General features: G+C 44.3%; 1 protein-coding gene across 4 annotated transcripts in view; it reads left to right on the forward strand.

Annotated features, from left to right (window-relative positions):
• Positions 1-27,907, forward strand: part of chd2 (chromodomain helicase DNA binding protein 2) — a 104,006-nt gene that overhangs the window by 25,257 nt on the left and 50,842 nt on the right. For 2 of the 4 annotated variants that reach the window (XM_072470515.1, XM_072470518.1), the window contains exons 3-13: positions 99-309; positions 3,183-3,269; positions 5,202-5,260; positions 8,279-8,428; positions 13,832-13,972; positions 15,327-15,460; positions 16,366-16,591; positions 17,482-17,582; positions 20,099-20,143; positions 22,060-22,241; positions 25,558-25,682. In XM_072470515.1, the coding sequence (XP_072326616.1) occupies positions 99-309; positions 3,183-3,269; positions 5,202-5,260; positions 8,279-8,428; positions 13,832-13,972; positions 15,327-15,460; positions 16,366-16,591; positions 17,482-17,582; positions 20,099-20,143; positions 22,060-22,241; positions 25,558-25,682 (1,461 nt within the window). Of the gene's footprint in view, positions 1-98; positions 310-3,182; positions 3,270-4,466; positions 4,546-5,201; positions 5,261-8,278; positions 8,429-13,831; positions 13,973-15,326; positions 15,461-16,365; positions 16,592-17,481; positions 17,583-20,098; positions 20,144-22,059; positions 22,242-25,557; positions 25,683-27,907 lie in introns of those variants that run through there. The other 2 variants (XM_072470516.1, XM_072470517.1) reach the window with 2 other exon arrangements.

Below are 27,907 nucleotides of genomic sequence, written 5' to 3' on the forward strand. Positions count from 1 at the left end.
CCTACTCCATTGACCTATCCTTTGCCTGGTTTGCAGGAGAAAGAGGGCGATTGTGAAGTGACCTGACTGTGCTCAGCTTTTTATTTTCTATTTCTCAGCAACTCGGCTTCAGAAGAATCCAACCACTCTGCCTCGGGATCGGAATCGGGCAGTCAGTCGGGAAGTGAGTCCAATAATAGCAGTTCGGAGTCATCGGAGTCGCAGTCCGAGTCGGAAAGTGAATCTGTTGGGTCCAAGTTACAGCAAGCTGCCGCGGAGAACAAGGACAAGCCATTGAGTAAGAAGGAGAGGATAGCTGATGTAAAAAAGGTACCTTCTGGAAAATAGATGGGAGCTTGTTTCCTTTACTGTAATTCAAGTTGCAGAGCTTGTAGCTTGTTTTGCCCTCCTGTGTGGGACTAGGTTAGAAAAGCCTTTCCACACATTAATTTTGGAACCCCTGTGTTTGCTATATCCCCATAAAAGCTGGGATAACGCAATAGGACTGTGATGAAAATTCATTGAAATCTCAATAACATTGTCATGTAGAGGGCTAGAATACAAGAGCACTGAGGCTGTATACGGCTCTGGTCAGACCCCATTTGGAGTATTGCAAGCAGTTTTGGGCCTGTATCTAAGGGAGGATGTGCTGGCCTTGGAAAGGGTCCAGAAAAGGTTCGCAAGAATGATCCCTGGAATGAAGAGCTTGTCGTATGAGGAGCAGTTGAAGACTCTGGGTCTGTACTCGTTGGAGTTGAGAAGGATGAGGGGGGATCTTATTGAAACCTACAGGGTACTGTGAGGCCTGGATAGAGTAGACATGGAAAGGAAGTTTCCAATGGTAGGAAAAACTAGAACCAGAGGACACAATCTCAGACTAAAGATTTAAAGTAGAGATGAGGAGGAATTTCTTCAGCCAGAGGGTGGTGAATCTGTGGAACTTGTTGCCGCAGAAGGCTGTGGAGGCCAAATCACTGAGTGTCTTTAAAACAGAGTTAGATAGATTATTGATTAATAAGGGGATCAGGGGTTAGGGGTTAGGGGGAGAAGGCAGGAGACTGGGGATGAGAATCCTATCAGCCATGATTGAATAGCGGAGCAGACCCAATGGGCCGAATGGCCTAATTCTACTCCAATGTCTTATGGTCTTATCTTGGGACACAGAAGGAAATCGGAAAAATTGACTTTGATTTGAGAAGTCAAGTTGTGGTCATTATGTTGCAGAAATCTCTAAACCGCCTAATTGCCTGTCTGGTCTGCAAATAAAAACATGAAGACCCTAATTCTTGGGAGCTGTGGGGAGAGGGCCGAATCTCAATATCCTTGTTCACTGTTCAGGAGTTTGATTTCCCCAAGCATATTCTGTACTCCCAGTACCTGTAAGCTTTTGTTCTACAAGCCCTCTCTTCCGCCTGCAGCTGAAAGCTCAGTGGTGTGAAGATGCCACTTTGATACTGAAGAATTCTAACTTCAGAATTGGACAAAATAAAACTAGTATTTCGTGTTCTACACGTGTCCTTTTGAAATGTGGTCTTACTGGCATAATGGCTGAATGAATAATGAGTCTTAAGAACCTCCTTAAAACAATACTGGAAACCTCTGCCACCTTACATTGAAATGCCCTGGAAATGTTAGGGCATTTTATTTTTTGTATTTCATTATGACATAGGAAAACACAGCTATTCTATACATTTTCCAAACCGCATGTAGGTAAATGACCACTTAATATTAGTATTGGGAACATAAATGTTGCCAGAGGACCAGAGGCTGCCCTCTCCTTTCAGAGCTGACTGGTGGTGATTTAACCTGATGGTCATCGCACCTCAGGTGAGGGGGCAAGGTTGAGAAGAACCTTCATGAGAAGGCCTTCATGAACAATCGCAACCAGTACGGGAATTGGCACCACGCTCTTGACATCGCTCCGCATCACGAACCAGGCATCCACGGTCGTGATAGTGGGATAATGTCATATTGTGGAGGTGACCTTTCTAAAAACATGGCTTACCCCCTAAATAATCTCAACCATACTTTCACTCGCGATAAGAACATTAGTGGGAACAGTACGGGTTGATTCTCTTCATTCACCACTGGAGTCAGTCTGCTCGGCCTTTGCCTCTGATATTGAACAATATGGTTTGGTGTCACCCAACTACGCCTGCCCATTGTCCACCCTGTTTAAATTTTGGTGGTGCCTGCACTTGATCTTTGACCCTTCATCTTGGTTTTCCCGAAGGTTGGCGTGAGCAGTCACTGAGCAATCGTGGGCATTGTCGGGCTTGGGTAGCTGTTGTGGGGGTGAAGGGGGGGTGGGGTTAATTCATCTGGTGTGCTTTTCCTAATCTGGATTTCTTGCTACTTGCAATGCGAAGAGAAACTGCTGCAATTTTCCGGGTTTCACATTTAATACCGTGAAATCGGTCGGTTTCCCTGAAGGTTTGATCCAGACACGAGTGAGGTTATTAAAAAGAGAGTCCAACGCTGCTGATGTGTGCTCGAATGCTCATCAAGCCAAGATTGCCCATTTTTAAAGCAGTAAATAGTCTTGGGAATGTTTTGAGTGGATACTCTCTTGTTTTTTGATCAGTAATAGGTCCCACTGCCATCACTAGGAAGATTTCAGAGGAGTAAGTGATAGAGCTGTGATATTTACACGCAGTGATGGTTTCCTATGCCTCCCAAGCTAGAACAGAAACATGTAATGGCAGGAGTGATAGTTTTAGACCGTGACCGGTTGACGATACAGTTGCAGATCTTGATCATGCAAACTTGGGTTGTGTATGGAGAGGGCACATTAAGCTGTATCATAGCTGAACAAAGTACTTGTGATGGTCATGATTTTCTGAGTTTACAACACAGTGTTAAACATAAAAGCTTTCGGGCAAGTGTTCCTGTACCTCACTCATGTTGGTGTAATATTTAAATATTTGTCCAGTGTATCTTTCTGTGGATTTTCTTAAAGTTATTTGGATCCCAGAAGCATATCCGTATGCACAACAGTTGTTTTCATAGTAGAACTGTTTTACTTGAAGATATAAATAGTTTTAAATAGGAATTTCTCACAGCCATTTTTTTAAAAATCCTACTTTAAACCGTGTTTTTGTTAATATTCTAACTAAGACATGTTTTTAATTTTTCTATTAAATTCTAGTATAATTAAAGTGGTGGGAGGGTGCAGGCCTTATGATGGTCTGTTTATATTGCAGATGTGGGAAGAATATCCAGATGTTTATGGGGTTAGGAGGTCAAACCGCAGCAGACAGGAACCGACACGACTTAACGCTGGACCTGAGGTGAGTAGTGAAGAAAATAAAGTACTTAAAAACCAAATATTCAGTGACCACCTTCATTCCCGACATTTCTGTGAAGGTTCTGTACCTGCAGCAATGTTTAAAACGGTCTGGGCTATGCTACAAAATTAGTGTAGAATGCCACCGTAAATGGTTTATTCTTAAGTCAGCAATTGCAGCAATAATGTGCCCTTGATCCTGTACCCGAATGCTTTGTGTTTTTTCTTTCACCCATTCTTCTCGTGGCAGATGATTGAATTTCTTCCTTCCCCTTTTCTCCCTGCCCCTCCCACCATCACTCCTCCAAACTTGTTCATGTAGTTGTCTTTCACAATTCGAAACTGTTTCGCTGGCATTGTGTTCTCTGATATTATCTCCCATATTATTTGCGTAGAACTAGATCGTGTGTGCTTTCACTGCCAGAAGCCTGGCTAATTTATCTTCTCTCTTTACCTTGATGGAAGAAGGCGCTGAGGCCAACTGGTTGCCCAATGCAATCCACTTCCTCAACATAGGTAGAGATCAAGCCTCAGACCTCTGGCCTGTACGATGCAATTGACATTGTGTGATACAGGTCATTGAACTTTCATAGTGAACTTTATTTTGTGCGTTGAGACAAAGAGCAAACAGAAGTTGGTTTTTAATCCCCGTTGACCATTCCTGGATCAGATCATTAAATACAGGCTTTACTTGGGTTTCTCTTTTGAAGATAAGCTAATCTACCAACAAGTTTACAATCCTCCTCCTCCCTTCCAGTAAGTGCAGCATTACATAGTCATCCTTTGGTGGGTGATCAGTTGTTTAGTGAGTCATCAATGGAACACACCAAAGGGAAGCGAGTGTAAACCTCTTAATGGGAGAGAGGGAACATCTGCCTAGTAATACAGTTCTACTCTGAAGCTCCTCATCACTGTGAAATGTATGGGACACTAATAACTTTAATACCTTATATTGATAAGTGCCAATTTGCCTCATTGACAGGTGGATCTGTGGATCCTGTCCACTTAATGCTTGCCTCGTTTTCTTTGTGGCATTTATATTGCACCTCAGGACATCCCAAGGAGCTTCCTGTGCACCAAATTACTGATGAGGTGCAGTCACTGTTATGTAGTTTACCGTTCTGCACAGATCTGCTTCTTTTACAGTCTGCCTTTCAGCGAAGTAGTTGGGCGAATTCTTAAATAATTTTCGGAGGCCTCATCCCATGTCAAGTTCACCTGACCTGCCTGAATCAATGGCTGAAGAACTTATTCCCAATCGTGGGGAGAGTTGCTTGTTGGTAAAGTTTTTTTTTAATCTATCAACCTTTTGAGTTGAAAGCAAACGAGACTGCCTTAAAACTGAGCTGGATTGTAAAGGTTCTTTTTTAGGGGATGGTAGGTTTACAATCAAAATGTAGCAGTTTGACAAAATTATCTGTGAAAACTGAAGTCATGAATTTCAATGTCTCAGCATGTACAATATGTGTACAGCAATTGTTTCCAAGGAGACATAATCCTTGTTGTATTACTTCTAAACTAAGATATTAGCAGGTGAACAGAAGAAATCCTATTTTTGCCCCTCCTTTATGATTTGATTTTCTACTGTATAAACCTCACCCCTGGCTGGAGTCTTCCCTTTCCCTTCACACTATGGTGACCCAATGATCTGAAATGGTGGGGGGGAAAAGAGCCAATAATTTGCAAGTGGTGCATAGCATTGATGGACAGGTTTGTCAGTGTATCTAGATTGGATGTGGGAGGCACCAATCTAAAAGCGGTGCTACCACCCTTACAAACATGTCCGGTGGGAGCAAAAAGTTGATCTGTTTAATTGTTGCGGGCAGTTTTTGAGATTTGTTGAGGCGATGACTGGGGCAGGCCTTGGGAGATAGTATGTATGAGTAGAGGAGGAATGGGCTGAAACACTCATGTAAAATATTTTCTTTTAATACAGAGCAGTGAGAACTCTGAGAATGAGGCTCCAAGGCGACGAGGTAGAAGGAGAGCCACAAAGTGAGTCTTTCAGATATGTACACACCGATGTCTTTGTGCACAGTGTATGTGATTTCTTTGGGTGTGTGGGTCGTACATAATTTCTATTTTCTCTAAGTTTTGCGCCCCTCGTGTGTGGGGTATTGATTCTGAGGAATGATGCACTTTTAATGACAGCAGCCAGAGTATGCATCAAGCATGGGTATAAAGCTGCCTGTTACAATTTCAGTTCATGTTAGAACTGGACGGGCGATTCCATAATACAACCTGGCTCAAAAGACTAACTTTTACTTTTTTTCATAAAAAGTAGAGGAACAGTCACAGGGCTGCTAATTAGTGCAAACAACAAGGAATGAAACATTTATTAAACATGAAATGTTCGAAGCTTAACGTGTACACATATTCAGGGCAGCACGGTAACACAGTGGTTAGCACTTCTTCACAGCTCCTGGGTCTCTGGTTTGATTCCTGGCTTGGGCCACTGCCTGTTTGGCCATGCAAAATTGCCCTTAGGGTCCAAAAAAAAAGGTTGGTTGGGGTTACGGAGATAAGGTAGAGGTGTGAGCTTGGGTGTAGGGTGCAGACTCGATGGACCGAATGGCCTCCTTCTGCACTGCAAATTCTATATTAAGATTAACATCCTAAGCTGCAATGGACTCGTTAACAGATACAGTCCATTCCAAGCACACTGATTGACTTTGGTCAAATACACACACTCTGTTCTGAATCTGTTAGTGTCTGTTGATTTCTCCTCCGAATCCTCCCAATTGATTGTCATGAGAGTTTCCACACTCCATTCCCAAAAACATGCTTTAAAATCTTTGTTTCTATGTTCTATGTTCACAATAATGCTTTGCATTAGTAGTAGTTTGCATTTTGAATCCAGTCCACGTTTTCCAAATGACTCTCTTAAACAGAGCTTCCATTCCATTTTTAACAGCGAACTCAGTCCAGGATTTGCCCCAACCCTTTTAGGATTTATTTGTCTTGACTGCTGATAATCTGTTCACAATTGCTTTCACTCGATTCCCAGACTATTAAAATTGCATCAGACATTTGATTTAGCTTTGAAGCCTGCTGTCTCACTTTAAATCTGGTTACTGCAATTGTCTCTTTAACTCGGATCCCTTGTTTGTCTTGTTTGATTTTTTTTTCTGAACAATACTGTGGTCTCTGTTCTCTTAGCTTCTGTTGTCTTGGACATTCTTTCTGTCCTAATTCTCTAGGTATCTTGACTGTAACTTGTTCCTTAGGAAGCTTGCCTCTTTGCAATTCCCTTGTCCTGTCCAGCTTCTCCTGGCAGATTTGAGAGACGTTAACTCCTCCCGTGTCCTGTCTCCAACTGCAATATATCCAACTAAAACTTATAAAAGCTTTTTTTTATCCTTACAAGGTCCTCCAGTTGCTAAGCAACTCCTGCTAGCTCTATTTACTCTTCACGCCAATTCCTTCCAACCGCCTACACATACAAACAAGTATGTTCAGCATGCATCTAGCTATAGGTTTTTATCCTTCCTGCCACAGAAACATTAAACCCCTTAGAACTATACCTTCTAATGTTTACTAATCCAAATATGGGTGGCACAGTGGTGCAGTGGTTAGCACTGCGGCCTCACAGCACTGAGGACCCGGGTTCGATCCCGGCCCCAGTTCCCTGACCGTGTGGAGTTTATACATTCTTCCCGTGTCTGCGTGGGTCTCACCCCCACAGCCCAAAAAGATGTGCAGGGTAGGTGGATTGGCCACGCTAAATTGACTTAATTGGTAAAAAAAATTGTATGGTCTAAAAAAAAATTTTTTTAAATTAAATAACTAATACAAATATAAATCCCTTAAAACTACCTTTGTTTGCCTAACACTTTTTCTATTTGCACTGTTCTTCAGCAGAGGTTAGTTGATGCGTGCCCAGCTGTTGCTCAGGAATCAGGCATTGGGGAGGTGCATTCAAGCAGTTTCCCGAATGGCTATCTACTTCCTCGTGACTCAGGCCTCGCACTGGGAGCAAAGCGTGGAAAATCCTGGGCACAAACATGTGCAACATTTGTGCTCGGCAAAATGCAAGGGGTGTGCACCAACATGCTGTGTCTCAGCCGCGTTTTCCTGATTTTCCTGGTAGTGTAAGCTCTGCAATGAAGGGCAATTTGGTTTGTGCATCAGCAACATGGCTTTGGGCAAGATTTTAAAACTTTTTCTTTCGTCTTAAAAGAGTGCTGCAGTCGCTGCTGCAGTATGGTAAAAGTGGGGGAAAGAAAATCATCGTTGACTGAAATTTCCCGGGAACCAATGAAAAATGCTTTGGCATCTTCCAATTCCGTGCTGCCCCTCACAGAGCTCTACTGTGATTTGTCACCCACGAGCGGCGATTTTTAAGGAATTCTACAGGCTGGCGGCAATTTGGAATGTAGACCAAAAATCACAGGAGCAGCAAAGCCAACATGCGAAACAAAAAAATTGGAAGCATGTCTCTCGGGCATTGACTGAGGGAGCTCTGTGTTTCAAGCAATTTCTCTCATCACTATTCCTTTAATGTTTTTTTTCCAGTTGCCTCATTAGCAGTGAAACAAATTATTATAGTTATTTACATACTGAACCAAGCAAAGATGGAACGGTGCCACTGTCGACATGTATCCATGCCAACTACAAACTGATGTCCGCCTCCCTTTACCTCATTCCCTTCCGGAGCTAGCGTGGGCACGAGAGACTGGGATATTTTTAATTTTTAAAAAATGAATTTAGAGTACTCAATTACTTTTTCTCCAATTAAGGGGCAATTTAGCGTGGCCAATCCACTTAACCTGCAAATCTTTGGGTTGTGGGGGCGAAACCCACGCAGACACGGGGAGAATGTGCAAACTCCACACGGACAGTGACCCAAGGCTGGGTTTCGAACCGGGTCCTCGGCGCCGCAGTCCCAGTGCTAACCACTGCACCACATGCCGCCCTCGATATTTTTAATTTTAACCGAAACCCATTATCATCTTCACACCATTGTGTCTGTTCCCGGATCAAACTGAGTGTCTGAGTTTGTTTGTGTGTCAGTTGGAAAAATGCAGTGTCGGAGAATGAGGACGAGGACGAGGAGGAGGAGGAGGGCGAAGGCGAAGAGGAGGAGGAGGAGGAGGAGACTGTGAGCAGCGCCGAAAGTGAGCCGGAAAGAAAGGTCCGAGCCCGTCGAGCAATTACCAGAAGGTGAGGTGGTGTGGGGGAAGTGTCCTTTTGGTGCTTGTTGCTATGAACTCCTCCAGGACAACTGTACTTCAACGCACAGCTTGCGCACATTTGATATGAATTTCACTTTTTTTCAGTAGTAGTAGCTGGAGATTTTCCTCATCTTCAGGTTGCTGTTGACTGCAATTGACGTGGAAATTTTCCCAGTGTGCCATTAAAACGGCCTCCTCTCATTGGGTCCTTATTTATTTTTAAAATTGAAACCATCGGAACTTTGTGGCCTGCGCATTTACTTAACCCATTCAAATAGTTGTGGTGCGAAAAACCATGGGCTCTCATCCTTTCCCACATGCTCCTTCTCTTGTACTCTCTCTCTCTCGAGTCGTAACACGATCAAGCATGGAAGGAGGCCGCTTAGCTCCTTATCCCTGCATCAGCTCTGTGTGGGAGCAATCCAATTCATCCCATTCCATTGCTCTTCCTCCACAGCCCTACAGATTCTCTCCCTTCTGGCTATTAATCCAATTTCCTTTTTTCTCCAAACAAGTAAAAGCTGTTGTTGAGTCGGCTTCCCCCACCCTTCCAGGCAGTGCCTTTCAGATCACAACAACTCGCTACGCATTTTCTTCCATTTGTGTTCCCTCCTGGTTCTTTTGCCAATCACCCTCTGGTTACTAACCCTTCCGCCACTGAAGCAGCTTTTGCTTATTTACTCTGTCCAAACCACTCATGATTTTTGAACAGCTCCATTAACTCCCCGCGTACGTAGCCTTCTGTGCCATACGGGGTGCAATCACAGTTTTGCCAGTGTCTCCAAGCAATTGAAATGTTGCATTCCTGGCATCATTCTCGTACATCTCCTTTGCATCCCCTTAAGGCCCTGACATCGTTCCTGAAATGAGGTGCCTGCAATACTCTAGCTGGGGTCTAATTAGTGTTTGATAAAGGTTTGACAAAGCTTCTTTTCTTTTGTACTCTGTGCCTCACAAAGACCTGGGATTCGTGTGCGTTGTTAACAACCTTCTCAACTTGTTCTGCTGGCCTTGAAAAACTCGAACCAAAATTTTCCAGCCCTTGCCACCTTGCAATCCTCTGGTCCCCCTCCCCAACGGCGCGCTTCCTGGTGGTGGAGACATGGAGAACCTGTAGACGTTGGCAGCACCGCAGGTTCCCGGGCCACCTCTGCCATCGGAAAATGCACCGGGGGCGGGGGGGGGGCAGAAAATGCCGCACTTGGTCTAGGCACCACATGGTTTCCCTGTTCTTTACCACCTTTAACATAACATTAGGAATAGGAGCAGGTGTTAGCCCATTAAGCCCTTCGAGCCCCCTCCACCATTCAATGAGATCATGGCGGAACTTCAGCTTCAACACCATCCTGGTGTTGAATTATATCGTTGTACCGTTGAATTATATCGCCTCCCCGAACAGGCGCCGGAATGTGCCGACTAGGGGCTTTTCACAGTAACTTAATTTGAAGCCTACTTGTGACAATAAGCGATTTTCATTTCATTTTCCATTACTGGGTTATAGACATGGAACTCCTTCCCATACAGCACAGCGGGTGTACCTAAACCGCATGAACTGCGGTGGTACAAGAAGCTCACCACCTGAAAGGCAATTGGAGGTGCTCGCCTTTCCAGCGATGTCCATATTCCAAGAACAAATTTTTTTTCAAAATGTTACCTATGTGTTTCATCAGTCTGCCTGTGTTCTCTCGGAGGCTGTTAGTATCGTCTCCACTGTTTACTACCTTTTTGAATTTTGTTACCTGCAGAATTATGTTATGACTGCCTCAGTCCAGGTCATTCGTATATGTTGAATGGCGGAGTGTGCTTGAGTGACGCACGTGCTCCTGCTCCTAATTAGTGTGCTTGTGTCACAACACTGACCTCTAGGGAACGCTCCTGCAAACTTGTGTCCAGCTTGAAATACAACTACTTACTAATGCTATCTGCTTTCTGTCCATAGCTAACTGTGACTGCAAATTTCACTGTCTTTTTTATTACCACAGACTCTTAATTATGCTATATTGGGCATCGCCCTTTCTGATTCCTCTTTTTTTAAACAAAAAAAGTCAGGTTTTCTTCCCCGAGCAAGACCCTTCGGGAACACCACCAAAGAGACGTGAGTCCACCGGCACTCCAGCAAGCATGTTTTACTTGTTTCTGGAACCTCAGACCAACCTGCAAACAGGGTTAACCCTGGGGTCACAGCGCCGGTAGACTGTCTTCGCATCAGTGGTACTTGGGACTTTAATTACCCAAATGGAGACTGGGACAGTGGTAGTGTAGAGGGCGGAGAGGGAAATACTTTTCCTGGATTGTGTTCAGCAAACTACATCAATATATATCCAGTCCATCAAAAAGGATGCACTGTCAGACCTGGTTCTTGGGAAATGAGGTGGGCCAAGTAGATCAAGTGTCAATGGGAATATTTAGGAAACAGTGACCATTATATTGTTACATTTAGGATGATGGTAGAAAAAGACAATGGGTAATCCAGAATAGGAATGAGTAACTGGAGAAGAGCTGACTTCAATGGGGCAAGAATGGAGCTGGGCTCGATAGACTGGAATGTAAGGTGGATGGGAAGAACTGTACCTGAACAATGGGCTACCTTCAAAAAGAAATGGTTCGGACACAGTCAAGTTATATTTCCTCAATGGGCAACGGTAGGGCAGACAAATCCAGAGCTCCTTGGATGAAAATGGAGATAGAAATTAAGACGAGGAAGAAAAAATGTGTTTATGACAGGTGTCAGGTAGGAAACACAGTCTAGAACCAAGAGGAATACAGAAGGTTCCGATGGGAGATAGAAAACCTCATGAGAAAAGCAAGAAGGGATTATGAGAAAAGACTGGCAGCCAACAAAAGGCGAATTCCAAAGTCTTCTGTCGGCAAGTAATAGTAAACGGGTGGTCAGAGGAGTAAGACGATTCAGAACCTAAAAGGGAATTTACACGTGGAGGCAGGGAGCACAGCTGAGGTATTAAATAAACACTTTGCATCTGTCTTTACAAAGGAGGTAGATGCTATCCAGGCCATGGTGACAGAGGAGGAAAATCGTGTCACTAGAAGGGGTCAAAATTGATGAAGTGTTGGATAGACTGTAATTCTTAACGGTTAACAAGGTGCTAGGATCGGATAAAATGCATCCAAGGATATTTAATGAAGTGACATTTGGTATAGTAAACTTTATTGTTACAAGTAAGTTTACATTAACACTGCAATGAAGTTACTGTGAAAAGCCTCTAGTTGCCACATTCCGGTGCCTGTCCAGAGGGAGAATTCAGAATGTCCAAAGCACATAAAGGGACTTCTGGGAAGAAACTGGCGCACCCGGAGGAAACCCACGCAGACACGGGGAGAGTATACAGCCTCCGCATAAACAGTGACCCAAGCCGGGAATCGAACCTGGGATCCTGGAGCTGTGAAGCAACAGTGCTAACCGCTGTGCTACCACGCTGCCCTTATTCTTTATTAGCCGAGGCATACAGTTCAAGAGCAGGGAACTGTATAAAACGTTGGTTAGGTCATTACTTGAATATTGTGTGCAGTTCTGGAATCCACATTATGGGAGGGATGCAATAGCTCCGGAAGGGGTGCAGAGGAGATTTACCAGGATGTTGCCTGGGCTGGGGAGTGGTGGGAGTCGAACTCACTGCCTGAAAGGGTGGTGGTGCAAAGACGCTGATAACATTTAAGTATTTTGATGTGCACTTGCGATGCCAAGCGCTGAAAAATGCGATTCGAATACTTAGATGGTTGTTTTTGACTGTCGCAGACGCAATGGGCCAAAGGGTTTTTTCTGTGCTGTAGACCTCTATCTCTATGAAGTGAGAATGGAAATTGCTGGAGCACTGCCCATAATCTTTCGGTCTTTTCTAAACTCAGGGGAGGTGCCGGAGCATTGGAAAGTTGCAAACATTATGCTCTTGTTCATAAAAGGTTGTACGGTAAAGCCCAGCAGTTGCAGACCAGTGAGTTTAACAGTGGTGGGGAAGCTTGTGGAAACAATTATTCGGGATAGAATCAGTAGTCACATAGAAAAAATTGGGTTAATTAGGAAGAGACAGCATAGATTTCTAAAGGGAGAATCATGCTTAACTAACTTGCTGCAGTGTTTTGAAGAGGTAACCGAGAGGGTTGATGAGAATAATGCTGTTGACGTGGTGCACATACTTTCAAAAGGCATTTGACACAGTGCCACACAAGTTATGCCTCATGAAATAAAAGAGGCAGCAGTAGCAACGTGGATACAAAATTGGCTGAATAATAGGAAACCAGAGTAATGATCAATAGATATTTTTCAGGCTGGAGGAAGGTTTATATTGGTGTTCCCCAGGGGATGATATTGGAACCCTTGCTTTTCCTGACAGAAATTAATGATCTCAATCTTGGTGTGCAGGGGACAGTTTTAAAGTTTGGGGATGATGCGAAACTTGGAAGGATTGTAAACTCTGAGGAGGACAATGTAGAACTGCAAAAGGACATAGACAAGTTGGCAGGTAGGTGGCAGATAAAAGTTCAATGCGGAGAAATGTGAGGTGATGCATTTTAGTAAGAACACGGACAATATAAAATGAGAGGTAAAATCCCGGACAGGCACCGGAATGTGACGACTAGGGACTTTTCACAGTAACTTCATTGCAGTGTTAATGTAAGCCTACTTGTGGCAATAAAGATTATGATTATTAATGAGATGCAGGAGCAGAGGGACCTGGGTGTGTATGTGCATAGATGGTTAAAGGTGACAGGATGGTTGGAGAGTGCTGTTAATAAAGCCTATAGTATTCTGGACTTTATTCATAGGGTTACAAGAGCTGAACGTATACAAGGCGCTAGTTAGACCTCAGCTGGAGTATTTTGTACAGGTCTGGGCGTTAGACTATCGGAAGGATGTGAATGCATTGGCGAGAGTGCAGAAGAGGTTTGCGGGAATGGTTCCAGGGATCAGAAGCTTCAGATATGAGGACAGATTGGAGAAGGTTGGGACGGTTCTCCGAAGAGGCTAAGAAGAGGTTTGATAAAGGTGATCAAAATCATGAGGGGCATGATGGGGAGAACCTGTTTCCGCTCATAAAAGGATCAAGAATGCAAGGGGACACGTTGGAAGTGATACGCAAAAGAAGCAAATGTGATGTGAGAAAAAGCTTGCTCGCACAACGAGTGGTTCAGGTCAGGAATGCACTGCCTGGACTTGTGGTGGAGGCAGGTTCAATCGAGGCACTGGAGGGCATTAGATGATTACTTGCAGAGAAAGAATGTGCGTGGATATGGGGAAAGGGCAGGAGAATGGCACTAAGTCATGCTCATTTGGAGAGCCGGTGCAGGCACCATGGGCCTTCTGGCCTCCATCAGCTCCATGACAATTCTCATTGCTTTGGGATCTCTTATCTCTTGTTGATTGTTATTTTTCTAGACCACCAGCCAGGACTCAAGGCAGAAGACAGACAACTCGGAGGGGAAAGAAAAGAAGAAGGGATTCTTCTGATGATGATGATGACGATGACGACGACACTCCCAAACGACAAACGCGCAAATGCGTGACAAAAAATGTGAGGTTAGTGCAGTCAGTGACGTGGTCTGAAAGTTATTCTGTATGCTGTTGAAGATCTCACTGTGAACTAAGTTTGTCATCTTAAGGTGTCAGTGATGTGAAATCAAATTGTTCTGGAGGTATTAATGAGGGTTGGGAGGGGCGGGGAGCCAAAGTGGGTTTATGCAACAATTGGTGATAGTTGTCATGGTCCAAATGTCTTAACTGTATTTAAATTCCATCTTGGTGGGTTTTTGGACCCATGTACCCAGATTATTTAGCCTGCATTTTTGGATTGCTGGTCCAGTGACATTACTAATGTGCCACACGCTCCTCATATTATTACTCCGCATCTTGCCCTGTTTTAAATTCAGGATATACCTTATTTGAGCCATGTCGTTTTTTTCTTGAATGAGTTTGTGGTTGAAATTGGTCACTACGTGCCTTTTTCCTTCCAGTTGTGGAATGGATAACTTCAAAAATGGGCTACTTGGACACTCTATTGAAGGGTCACTCTTTTTGCGTGCGCGCGCGCCCCCCCCCCCAAACCCACACCCCCGGTTGGAAATGCATCCATCCCCTTTAAGAAACATAGATATCACACCATTTAAATAATACTCTGCATCTCTGCCAGAAGTAGATAACTGCACATTTATCCACATGGGTTTGAGGGAGAAAGATTAAGAAAAGGAAATGTTTTAATTTACAAAGCTCTAGGATGGTGAGCTTTATTCTTCCTGGTTGTTGCGGGCCTGGGTCCAAGCCTCAGCTGGTCTTTGTTACTTGTCATTTCATAGAATCATAGACTCCCTGCAGTGCAGAAGGAGGCTATTTGGGCCATCGAGTCTGCGCCAACCCTAAGAAAGAGCATCCTATCCCTGTAACCCCACCTAGCCTTTTGGACACTAAGGGGCAATTTAGCATGTTTGGACTGTGGGAAGAAACCGGAGCACCCGGAGGAAACCTATGCAGACACTGGGAGAACGTGCAGACTCCACACAGACGGTCACCTAAGGCCGGAATCGAACCCTGGTCCCTGGTACAGTGAGGCAGCAATGCTAGCCACTGTGCCACCATGCGATCTTCCTGGCTTTCTCCTCAATAGACCTTTACTGACGCACCTCAAGAGGCATGGATTTGAGGCTAGGCAGTTGTTTGACGTCTCATTCTGTTCCAACACTCACATTCCTCGGCAATCCATTCTCCAATGCTGGTTTGAGAGTTGTAATAGTCAGTTTGTTGCCCTCTGCATTTCCAGAAATTCAAGATGAGGGGAGGTAGTCTGTGCAGCTGGCTGGGTTTGTAAAGGATTGATTTGCAGTCCCAGGGACAGGAGAGAAGGCCTTTTCATAACCTTGACTTATCGTTATGTTTTCAGTTATAAAGAAGATGATGATTTTGAGACTGATTCAGATGATCTCATCGAAGTTACAGGAGAGCCAGCTATGGAGGAGAACGATGACAGTGAAACCATTGAGAAAGTGATTGACTCTCGTATTTGGAAAAAAGGAGGTTAGAGGAATGCAGAATCTTGATTTGGTGTAGGGAATGGCACACACTCCCATCTGACAGGAGGAAAGCTCCTGCTACTGAATCCAAAATGTCCTCGAAATGATAGGTTACTCTTCTGGTTACTTGAGGGTTGTGGAAATGTTGGAATGGAAATAGAAAAGTAGGATTTCTGTTTCACTGCAGGATGAGATAAATAGGAAAACTCTGCTCGGAATCTGCAAAATTCATAAATAAATAATAGGCTGTAGAAAGAGAGATTTTATGTTTGCGTGATAAATCACTGCTAGTCAAATGTCCCATTGACATCCCGATATTGATTGATTTGCTGTCTGTAGTTACATATACTTTCAGCTTTGTCCGTGCTTGGGTGTTGCGTTCGTGTGCGCTGCGTCCACATGTGTGTGTAGGTGGTGTCTGGGTCGGTGTGTGGGTGGTGTCCGATCGGTGTGTCCCTGCGCACGCGTGTGTGTGGGTAGTGTCCGGGTCAGGGGGTGCATGGTGTCCCTGCGCACGCGTGTGAATGGTGCAAGCGTGCATTTGCCGGCTGCCCCAATCTGTGTCCCCACAACCGGATCTAGTTTTTAATTTAGAGTACCCAATTCTTTTTTTTCCAATACAAGGGGAATTTAGCATGGCCAATCCACCTACCCTGCACATCTTTTTGGGTGTGTGGGGGTGAGACCCACGCAGACACCGGGAGAATGTGCAAACTGCACACGGACAGTGTCCCAGGGCCGGGATTGAACCCGTGCCCTCAACATCATAGGCAGTAGTGCTAACCACTGCACTACCATGCCGCCCCCAGGATCTATACCGTGACACATTCAGTGATTGAATATTTGGGGGAGATGGTGGTTTGGAATCAGTTTGATGCATTTCTTTTCTTCCCCCCCCGCCATTGTCAGTCGTTGGAGCCCCAACCACAGTCTACGCTGTAGAGGCTGGTGGGAATCCAGGGGCAGACTTCGATCCAGAGAAGGACGAGAAGGAGGTGCATTATCTGATCAAATGGAAGGGCTGGTCATATATCCACAACACTTGGGAGAGTGAAGAGTCATTGAGACAGCAGAAAGTGAAAGGACTGAAGAAATTGGAGAACTTTATGAAAAAGGAGGACGAAGTAAACCAATGGTAATGTGTGATTTATTAAATTGTAACTGTGGTTCAACTGGTGTAGTGGATCTTCATGGTCAGAGCAGATAGAGACTTACCTTTTGCTCCATCAAAGGATTTCTGAATTGTAGTGTACGTAGAATAACTTCAACATGCATTTAAAGTTAAATGTCATTTTGGATAGTTGCTGAGCTTGCTTTGATTTTTAGATGCCAGCCTGCATGATGGGATGAAAGTCGCCTTAGCTACGTCTCCAGGTTGACTGAAATGCCACACCATGAAAGGCATTCCACAGATGCAGCCAGATTTTGGAAGGGCTACATCGAGAACTGCACTAGGATTTATTTGCGGGTTTGAAGTGGGCTTTGTACAAAATTCCATCAGCTCATTGTTCCGTCGGCTTTTTACTGAAATCCAATTGGCAATGGTAATGCAAAGATTCAATCTTCGGTGGCAACCTACTTCCATTTGGTGAAAGACTTAACCATCCGGCTTGTGGGTCACTGTTTAACTATTAAAGGAGAAAATATAGCTGGTGTTGGCGAATACCTGTGTGCAGTTCTGGATCGTCGTTGTTAACACATTCTGAACAATTAATAGCCTCTCCATGGCGAGCATTTCAGCTGAAAGGTTTATCTGTGACAGCTGTTTGTTTAAGGGCAAATGAGGCAGATACTGCCAAACGCTTTGCGTTGCCAAGTGAAAGTTGGGATGCTGGTGCTTGGGTTGTCTGTACTGATGCCTGAAGATTGGATCAGATTCCATTGACCACTAATGCAATAAGAGACAAATGTTCAGGGGTTACATCAAAATGTCCCAGCATCTGAACAGTTATGGTTGCCTCTAACAAGTGATCCTGCTATACACCTGAAGGTTGCCTGTAACTTATTCCTTGCTCTCAATTTCAGGCTGGCCAAAGCATCCCCAGAAGATGTAGAATATTTCAATTGTCAGCAGGAAATGGCTTTCGACCTCAATAAGCAATACCAGATCGTAGAGAGAGTGATTGGTAAGAAATGGGCAGGTATTTTTGAATATCGGAAAGAATAACTAGACTGTAAAAAGGGGGAATGCAAGTCAGCAAGGAAAGTACATCATAGAAAGTTTGTGCTCAAAGTCTTTTATTTATTGAAAAGTTAAGTGCTGTTAAAAATGATCTGGACTTTTAATCTTCTATATGAAAAGAGACTCCCTTTTTTTTTTGTAGCTTAAATTCATCAAACAAGTTATTTAGAGATGCAGTCATGGGCTGTATAATACAGCTTGAGACTACATTGTGATGCAGAGAACAAGGAGCCACTAGAGGCTAGTGTTAAGTTTCTTGGTGACTTATAACAGCCGCAAGAATGCAAAAGTTCCAGAATCTTTCCCCGCCTTTTGTGAGCTAGCTGGGCTCGCAATAAGGATCTGTCTGTTGGCCTCAGCATCCACGGTTACAGATGGTTTAAGAAATATATATCTAGGATCGCCCCTCGCCGTCACTAGTGACTGGAAAATGCATGTGAGGATCAGTAGGAGCTGTCCCCACAGTCAAATTGCTCAACTTTGGGCTCATTGAGGAATGGGCATTTAGGTACCAGAGGGAATCCAGGTGTCCAAGGAACTATACCCAACATGCAAAATTGCTTTTTGTGGGGGGGGGGGGGGGGGAATTGGGGTAGGGGTGGATGGCGTGAGGGCAGTTACCAATTCCAGAAAACTTTGTCTCTGGTTTAACTTGTTTTGATTATTAACCAAAGACCAACTTGAAATTGGCTCATTAAATTTGTCCTTTTGAATTTCGGTGAAGCTGATTGCACAGAGGGGGGGGGGGAGATACAGAATGTTCCTGGGACACACTCAAAAGGCACACACTGTGCCTCATTTTATATATATATATATATATATATATATAATATATTCTCTCTGATTTTCTGATCAGTTGGGAACAAACCTGCTTTTAAATTGTTTTACAATTCTTTCCTTCCTGAGGCTACTCTGTTTGGACGTGGAAATTCTTCTCCAGCCTATTTGTAGTAGTTCATTTCCTCTATCTTTCTTCCACCCCCATCGCCCCTGATCCCACTCCCATGTTGGTGTCAGCAAAATGTGTCCATAGCTATAGCTGCCAAACCAGCTCGGTTAGAACACCCATTGTATGCCAATTTAGCCCATGCCTGGTTGTACGCTTCCAAACCACATTGTGCTCTGCTATTTACCCAACCTGTTCCTGCTCCGCCCAGCCAACCAGACACGACTAAAATTCGATTCCAGGCAAACGTTCCAACAGAATGCTTATAGTGTGCACTATTTATTTTTTTTAAAACACATTTAGTTAAAATCCACCAAACCACTGATCCATATTGCTGTTTCTATGCATGAGTTGACTCATTTTGAGTTTTACACCCAATATTGTGCATGACAGTATTTCTGAAACTAGCTGTGAGCAATAAATTGCAGCTCGGTCAGCTGACTTTAATCTCCATCTTCACCGTTGTTGGAGTGATGTAACACAGAAGCAGGCTATTTGGCCCATCATGCCTTTTTGCAAGTACTACCCAGTTAAGCTACAATCACATGTTCTGGCCCTTCTGGTATTTATCCATTGGATTAGATTTGTTGAGGTACAGTGAAAAGTATTTTTCTGTGAGCAGCTCAAACAGATCATTTAGTACATGAAAAGAAAAGAAAATACATAATAGGGCAACACGAGGTACACAATGTAAATACATAGACAAATGCAGTGCAATGAAGCTGCTCCTATTTGTCCTTTGCAGATCACAGCAGATCGCGTTGCAAAAAAATAACCAAATGTGATGTAGCTCCTTTATTGCCTGTCTATTCTGTCAGGTTACTGATCCTTCTGTCACTGGGAACAGTTTCTCCTCATTTACTCATGGCAAAACTGGTCCCGGTTTTGAACGCCTCCATTAAACTTGTTCCTAGCCGTGTCTGCTCTGGGAAGAACAATCTCAACTTCACCGGTCTGTGCGCATGGCTGAAGTCCCTCATCCCTGGTACCATTCTATCCTTCCGGGGTACATGGAGGAGGGCCTTATTTGCTGACTTGTACCAGGTAATTTTACACAGCGGCCAGGACTGGGGCAATCGGCCCCTTCATTTTCAGATCTTGGCTCCTGAGTGTGTTGTGCCTTTTTGCAGCATCTACCACCTCCCCTCCCACCCCATTGACCGAATAGAGCTGGTCACAAGATCCCAAAAGAATTTGGTCACAAGTGTCGGCAAAGGCTTGTTGGTGCCTCCTTTTTGTAAAAGTTTGCCATTAGTGAAACAATCACTCCTGCTCTCAGTGCGTGCTGTCCATGTAGAAGGAATTTATGAATGGAACAAGGGGCTGTTATTGCAAATCATTTCTGGTCTAAGAATACCTCACTAGTTGTATTAAGATGTTTTTCAAAACCATTCTAAAAATAGTGTGCATCAGTGATGTAACAATTATCTTCAGGTTTCCAGAGTTGATTTGACTGTTGAATTAAGGGTGACGAGTCAGCCTGTACTGAGCAGATTTTTGTTTTCTCCCCCCAGCTATGAAGACCAGTAAATCTTCATCCAGTCACTCTGAATTCCCATGTAAGCATTTTCTGAAACTCTTTACACGTAAACCACATCCCCCGCTGGTGGCTTTTCTGTCTCAATTTCTAATGTCCCTCGCTAATCCTGTGCCTGGTGCGTGACATGTACACCGTGTCAGTCCTTTGCGTCTGATTTATATTGGGACCTGGGATTATTCGCTGTACAAGGCAGTTTGAAAGCCAGAGGACCAATTTCTATGCGAGACTAGACATGCTGACATTGCGATGCGCTGCTATAGACTACAGGTAGGGGGGACGGCCTCTATTTACGAGCGCCAACCGAGAGCACTTTGCAAGTCAGAAAAAGAAGCAATACGCAAAAATGTACACCGTGTATTATTGGATCATGTGTTTTAGAAATCTCACCAACACTCTGGCTTAGGTTTGCTTTGGTTACTTACTGACAAAAACAGAGCATTAAATTCAGTCCTTTGCAACAATGAAACAAACTATTCCATTCAACCTACTATTTCTTCCCCCTCCATGTACTTATGCCACCATAACTACTACATTTGGTAGAAAGTTGTATGTTCTAATCACTCTGGGTAACGAAGATTGTGAAAAAAGCCGTTTTGGCAATATTGCTGTCCAAGCATGCCAACCTATTGGATATCAGCCAGCAATGTATTCATCTTCACTTTAGAATCATCATGCCCTTTTCTTCAGTTAATGCCCTGGGGCAGGGACTCACACCCTTCAGCTTGGCGACCACCTGAGGGGCTCTTGATCTCTGCTTTGTGCCTCACGATGTTAACCTTTGCAAGGCACCCCCTTTCAAGATTCCCTCTCCCCTGTCACCTTGCCCAGGTAGTCACACCGTACAGGTGAACATGGACCTTGAATGTCAGCAGGCCATCTGACTAGGGAGAAGGATTCATCATAGCTGAGGATGATCCCATCCACGTGTGCACTTCACAGCAGGGAGTGATTAGATGGTAGTTGGCAGTGAGAGTCCTTCCTTACTGTTTTATTCTAGAGAGCCAGCTGGTGAAGGATGTATCCCGACCCAATCTTTATATTCTTTTGCAAGCATTTATTTGCAGAATTACAGATTGCATGCACATGAATGAAATGAAATGAAAATTGCTTATTGTCACAAGTAGGCTTCAATGAAGTTACTGTGAAAAGCCCCTAGTCGCCACATTCCGGCGCCTGTTCGGGGAGGCTGGTACGGGAATCGAACCGTGCCGCTGACCTGCCTTGGTCTGCTTTCAAAGCCAGCGATTTAGCAACATGCCTCCAAATCACATTTTAAGTCTGTGTGTAAAGATAGGGACACAAGTAAATCCCCAGTTGTCCATTCCCCATGCTCATGCTGCAAACATGGGGATGATCTATAGGGCTAAATACCACACCGAGCAGAGAATTAAATTCGCATGGAAAATGAACGCTTTACATTATAGCAGTTATGTTCCAGGACTAATCATTCTCAGGCCTGTGCCAATGATCCAGACCATGAGCATAAATCCCTGCATGCCAGTTAGAGAATTTTAATTTTGATTCAAAATTATGGGATTGAGGTGCTGGCATCACCTTGTAAGTGTCTGATTAACACTTTTTAAAAAAAAAAAACGACAACTGGTATGACCGGTACAGGCTTGGAGGGCCAAAGGGCCGGTTCCTATGCCGTATTATTCTTTGGTTCAATAATGTCCTTTTGGGATGGACACCTATTATCCCTGCCTGGCCTAGGATTGGCACCAGTCCACCTCAATGTAGTTGACTTTTAACCTGCCCATTGCAGTAATCAAGCAAGCCAGACAGACAATTGTATCGGTTCAGCTAAAGAGGGGCGGTAAATGCCAACAATGCCCAGAACCAGAAAATGCAATTTTTAAAAAATTGGTAGCTGTTTACAGTAAGGTGCATGTTAGCACATAAGGTAGTGACTCATATTTGCCCCTTATGCTATAGCACATTCCAGCCACAAAACATCATCCTCTGGCCAGCCCGACTACCTGTGTAAGTGGATGGGTTTGCCATACGTGGACTGCAGCTGGGAGGATGGAGCGCTTATTTCCAGAAAGTTCCAGGCGTGCATTGATGCCTTCCATAACCGCCACAATTCCAAAACTATTCCCTCGAAAGACTGCAAGGTGATTGTCATACGCGAAGGTACCACGTTTGTGTTAAATGTGATCTAAAAAAAATAAAAATAAATACATTACACTCATAATCAGTCGTATGTTCACTGTTTCACCACATTAATTGCAATACCCCCAAATCCTACTCACGGCCCCCCACCCCAGGCATTGATTCTTGAATATGGATGTCAGAGCCACCAACACCCTTACTCTAGCCAAATAGCTGATTCTCTTGCATGTTGGATCTGGCTATTCAACTTGGTGGGATGCGCAACTGCGACCCAGTCAAGTCCCCCTCCAGAGTCAATGTATACTGGTAACGTCCGGCTGGAATCACTGGGTACTTGCCATTTCAAGCATTTGTCATTTCTTTCTGTCCATTTTCCCACCCGAGGCCTTCGAGGTTTGATAGCCTTTATTGCTATCTCAGTTGAGGTCAGCAGACTCCGTATCAACCAGAGATGAGCCCGGGACTACCTGCTTTGTTTGGGCACTGGGTGCTCAGCGTTAGAGGGGGAGAAAAAGATGCACTTGTGTCCCGTTTCAAATGGCCACTTCTCCAGAAACAATGTGACTGTCGTAAAGGAGGGTGGTTTTACTGGTGCAGTGGAAATTAAAGTCAATTAGATTAACTTGTATTTCTGGGGTACTATTTTCAATTTCAGGATGCTCATTAATCAATTAATTGCTTTATCAACTTTTGTTACATAGGCACATGTAGCTGATTTACAAATAGTCCCCAGAAAAGTAATGAGATTTATGACCAATTTTACACTAAATGTTGGTCAGGATAAAAGGAGAATTCTTGATGCAAAAGCAGAATGTAGCAGATGCTGGAGATATAAAATAAAATAATCTTGATTATTGCCGCAAGTAGGCTTACGTTAACACTGCAATGAAATTACGGTGAAAAGCCCCTAGTCGCCACACTCCGGCGCCTGTTCGGGTACACGGAGGGAGAATTCAGAATGTCCAATTCATTTAACAGCACATCTTTCGGGACTTGTGGGAGGAAACCGGAGCACCCGGAAGAAGCCGATGCAGACACGGGGAGAACGTGCAGGCTCCGCACAGACAAAATGGCCCAAGCCGGGAATCGAACCTGGGGCCCTGGCGCTGTGAAGCAACGGTGCTAACCACTGTGCTACCATGCCACCCAACAAAGTGCTGGGAATACTGAGCAAGTTGATTAAATGTCAGTGACTTGAAACAGTAACGCAATTTCCCTCTCCACAGATGCTGGCCAGCCTGTTAAGTTTTTCCAGCAGTTTCCATTCTCCTTTTATTCCATATTAGCTGGAGAGCTCCACGGGTCTGTTCTGAAGTGTCGCAGGTACTTTAATATCTACCAGGTGGTGACTTGGTTTCACGTGTCATCCAAACACCTTTGATAGTGCAACATCCGCATAGTGCCCCATTGCTGTGTCAGCCCTGATTACTTGGTTGAATTCCCAGTAAACACACAACCTCGGTGCCTAAGACGTGTGAGTGTTACAAACAGCCCCTGGTATTGCGATTGGGCTGATAGTGATGTTGTTTTACACAATTGGTCTCCTAGTTGCTGTGCAATATCGCACCAGTTCGGAGCTACTATTTCTACACAGTTTGTTTCATGTATTCAGCTTGGAACGACAGATTGTGATTAACAGATTTCCACATCTCAACCCTGTTTTAACGAAGTGAAATTGCATTTTGATGATGCACAGTAATGAACACACAAAACGAAGGTTAGAATCAGCTTTGTGACATTGAATGTAAATGGTTTTACGGTCCTTTGATTCAGAAAATGGAAATTGACTCGTTGCACAGGTGCCAGATGAATAAGTATCCACAAAATGGTGCCTTTCGTAGGCACAGAGGCATCACAGCAGATCCCTATTCCCACTGTCAGCATATGCACGGTTTACCAAGGGAACCGCCATTGGATAGCAATTGAACATTGGCTGAATTTACCTCCTTAGTCTGGGTGGCACAGTGGTTAGCACTGCTGCCTCATGGCTCCAGGCAGCTAGGTTCAGTACTGGCCTCAGGCGACTGTCTGCGTGGGTTTCTTCCGGGTGCTCCGGTTTCCTCCCATAGTCCAAAGATGTGCAGGTTAGATGGATTGGCTAAGTTGCCCCTTAGTATGAAAAAGGTTAGATGGGGGTTACGGGGGCAGGGTGGAGGTGTCGGCTTGGGTAGGTTGCTCTCTCCACGGGCCAGTGCAGAATTGATGGGCCGAATGGCCTCCTTCTGCACTGTAGGGATTCTGTAAAACATTGAAGCTTTAATAACAGCTCTATCATCACCTTGGCCTGAGAGCTTCCTCAAACATCAGTTGAGCTGATGGCACTTTCCAATACTCCATAACATTGTATCTCGTTCAGTTGAGTGTTGACTCACCCATTAATATTCTCGACGATAGTGTCTTCAGAGAAGCAGCGGTTTATACCGTGGAAAGAGGGCCCGCTTTAACCCATTGTATCTGAGCAATCCAAAACTATAGTCTTTATCCTGCTCTAGTTGCATAGCCCCATGATTCTTCAGATGATTTATGCCTCTTCCCTTCAAGGATGCAATGATGAATCCTTCATCTGCTGCCCGAGACAAAGCAATCCGTACAGTAACAATCGTGAGAAGAGATTTATCCTAACCTCGTTCCTCACTCCTGGGCAATTTCTAATTGATGACTCTTCGGCAACCAGAGGAGAATTTCTCCATTCACTTTATCAAAGCTCTTCATCATTTTGCATGCCTGACCTTGGCCTTCTCTTGGCCATTGTAAACGTTAGGAATGCAGAAAAATGGCCAAATTCTATCTATTTGCTCTCTGCCAACCTGGTTGTCACATGATAAAATAGCAGTATAGTTGTTGACTAACCATGGTGATCAATCTCTCAGACAATGTAAGGAAAACCCCACTTTGGGAAACATGGATCCAAATTTGCTGCCATTGCTACATTTAACATGTGTTATATCTCCAGTTATTCCTGTACTGTATCCCAAAATCTTATTCTGCCTTCCACCTCCTCCCTAGGGAGCCTATATTTACCACTTGCTTACTGAAGTAATAGTTCCAAATGTTTTGTTCCCCCAGCACTTTATTACACTTCTTTTGTGTGCCTGCCAAAAATCATTACATTACGTGAGTGGTACTGTGCTTATTTTTCTGTTGACGAGGTGTACGCCTCGAGACAAGTCAGATATCCCACGAGTGTTTGCTATGTTTACTGTGCGAGTCTATCAAATGATCTGTTCAATGACTGTTTTGTACTTTCTATATATTAACAAGGGACTTTGCTTGCTCGTGTATTAAGAAATAAACAGAAACTCAATTAATCTTTTCCAGGTCCTGAAACAGAGACCTAGGTTCGTTGCCATGAAGAAGCAGCCCTCCTACATTGGCAGTGACGGCTTGGAATTGAGGGATTACCAACTTGAGGGCCTGAACTGGCTCGCTCACTCCTGGTGCAAGTACGGATTTGGATGTAATCAATGAGTTTGCAGTGAATTGGATTGAATTTATTTCAACTGGGCAACACTTTACAATGTGCCAACCAATGTCTTTGGGTTAAGGAGGGGGACGAGGTATCCAGAATCTCTGTCCATTATCTCAGCTGGAAAATGCAAGGACATTGGTTGCGGACAGGATTGGCAGCAGTTGTGATGTTCCCCGTGGTCAAATAGGTCACCGACACTAATGTAGAAAATGACCACTTTGGTGAGATAACAGTGGGTGTTGGACACCTGCCGATGCCACCAAGAGTCAGCAGATGAAAAAACGTTCTTTTGACTACAACAGATCATTCTCAGACTTCGATTCTCCTGTGGCCAGGGCTCATTGGAATATAAACGCAGTGGTGGTGGGAACTTGGTGCTCGTCTATTTTTCACAACCAACCTTGTTTTAGAAACAGAGGATGAGAGAAAGATGAAGAACATGAATTAGATTATAGTGAGGGAGAGTTGTGCACCGTCTACCTCACTCTCTTGTCCTGACCAAGTGGCAAGATGTGTCTAAATTACTAGAAATAGATCTGGACGGTGTGTGTGACCCAAAGAACATCAGTGTCTTGTCGAGCTCTGTGCATTCCACAACACTGTGCTCAACTGACTTCTGGAGGCTTGGACTTAGAAGGGTCTCCTTCTCTCAGTCCACCGTATCAGTCTTTGCATGCTGGCGAAGACAAATCCCTGTCGCCAAGGATTGCAAACCTACTGGCTGTCCTCGGCTGGTTTGACCCCTCAAAGTGGTTCACCGGGTTGTGGTCTGTGTGCTGAAAGCGACTTGGGAGCTATAGGTGAGAACTGGGTGAATGTGAGGTGCAATACAGGAAGAGACATTCCAGAAGAATGCGACAAGCCCATCTGTCAGAGTTGATACCCTTCCCTTACAGCCTTCCAAGTTCCTTTTAAAAACAAAGCAGACTGATTCAGGGGTAATTTGTTCTGCTTCATTGGGATTTTTTTAAAGATGAAATAACTGAAGAGAGTTCATGATTCTATTCTCCACCATCATCCAGTTGGGTGGGACTGCACTCACCTGGTTCCATCCTCATCTATTTAATTGTAGCCAGAGAATATCCATGAGTGACTTCTCTTTCCATTCCTTCTGGAGTTCCCCAAAGATCTAGCCATGGTGGGTTTCCTATTTCCCATCTAAGTGCTATCTGACAGCAATATCGTCCAAAAACACAACATAAATTTCCTCATGTATGCTGATGGCATAGAGCATCACCTCGCCATTACCTCTCCAGACCCCTCCACCATCTCTAACTTGTCAGGCTGCTTGTCCGGCATGGTGTACTGGACAAACAAAGTTCTCCTGATTAAATATTGGGAATATTGAAGACCTTGTCTTCAGTCCCTGCCATCAGCTCTGCTACCTCACCACCAACTCCGTCCTTCTGCCTAGAAATGTCTGAGGTTAAGCCAGACAGCTTGCAACCTCCGAATCGTATTTGATCCAGAGATGGACCTTCAACCACTTCTCCATGCTGTCAATAAGACCATCCACATAGCATTGTTTGACTCTGCCCCTTCGTTTCATGCTGAAACCCTCATCTGGAGATAGCAAAAGCACAGATAGGACAATTCCAATGTGTTCCTGGTTCCTCTCTCACATTCTACACATCATAAACTTGAAACCAGCCAAAGCCCTGCTTCTTATTGACCTAATTTATACCAAATCCCATTCACCTATCACTCCTGTGCTCGCTGACCTACACTGGCTCTCAACTAAACAATGCCTCTATTTTAAAATTATCAACCTAGTTTTTAAAACACTTTGTGGACTTGTTCCCTTCTGTATCTCTGTTAGCGACTCCAACCCCACAACCCTCAGAAATATCTGTGCCCCTCCAATCTTGGCCTGTTGAACATCCCTGATTGTAAGCAGGAAAGGCAGTGGCATATGACTAGTAATGGGGACCCTGGTTCGAATCTCACCACGGCAGATGGTGAAATTTGAATTCAATGAAAATCTGGAATTAAATGTCTAATGATCACCTGGAAACCATTGTCGAAAAGACCTGACTAGTTAGTCAGGGAATGAAATCTGCCATCTTTACCTGGTCTGGCCTACACGTGACTCCAGACCCACAGCAATGTGGTTGACTCTTGGTTGCCCCCTGAAATGGCTGCTCAGCTCATGGGCAATTAGGGATGGGCAGCATACGCTGGTCCAGTTGGTGGTGTCCA

This window comes from Scyliorhinus torazame, chromosome 12, assembly GCF_047496885.1.
Source record: "Scyliorhinus torazame isolate Kashiwa2021f chromosome 12, sScyTor2.1, whole genome shotgun sequence".
NCBI lineage: Eukaryota > Metazoa > Chordata > Chondrichthyes > Carcharhiniformes > Scyliorhinidae > Scyliorhinus > Scyliorhinus torazame.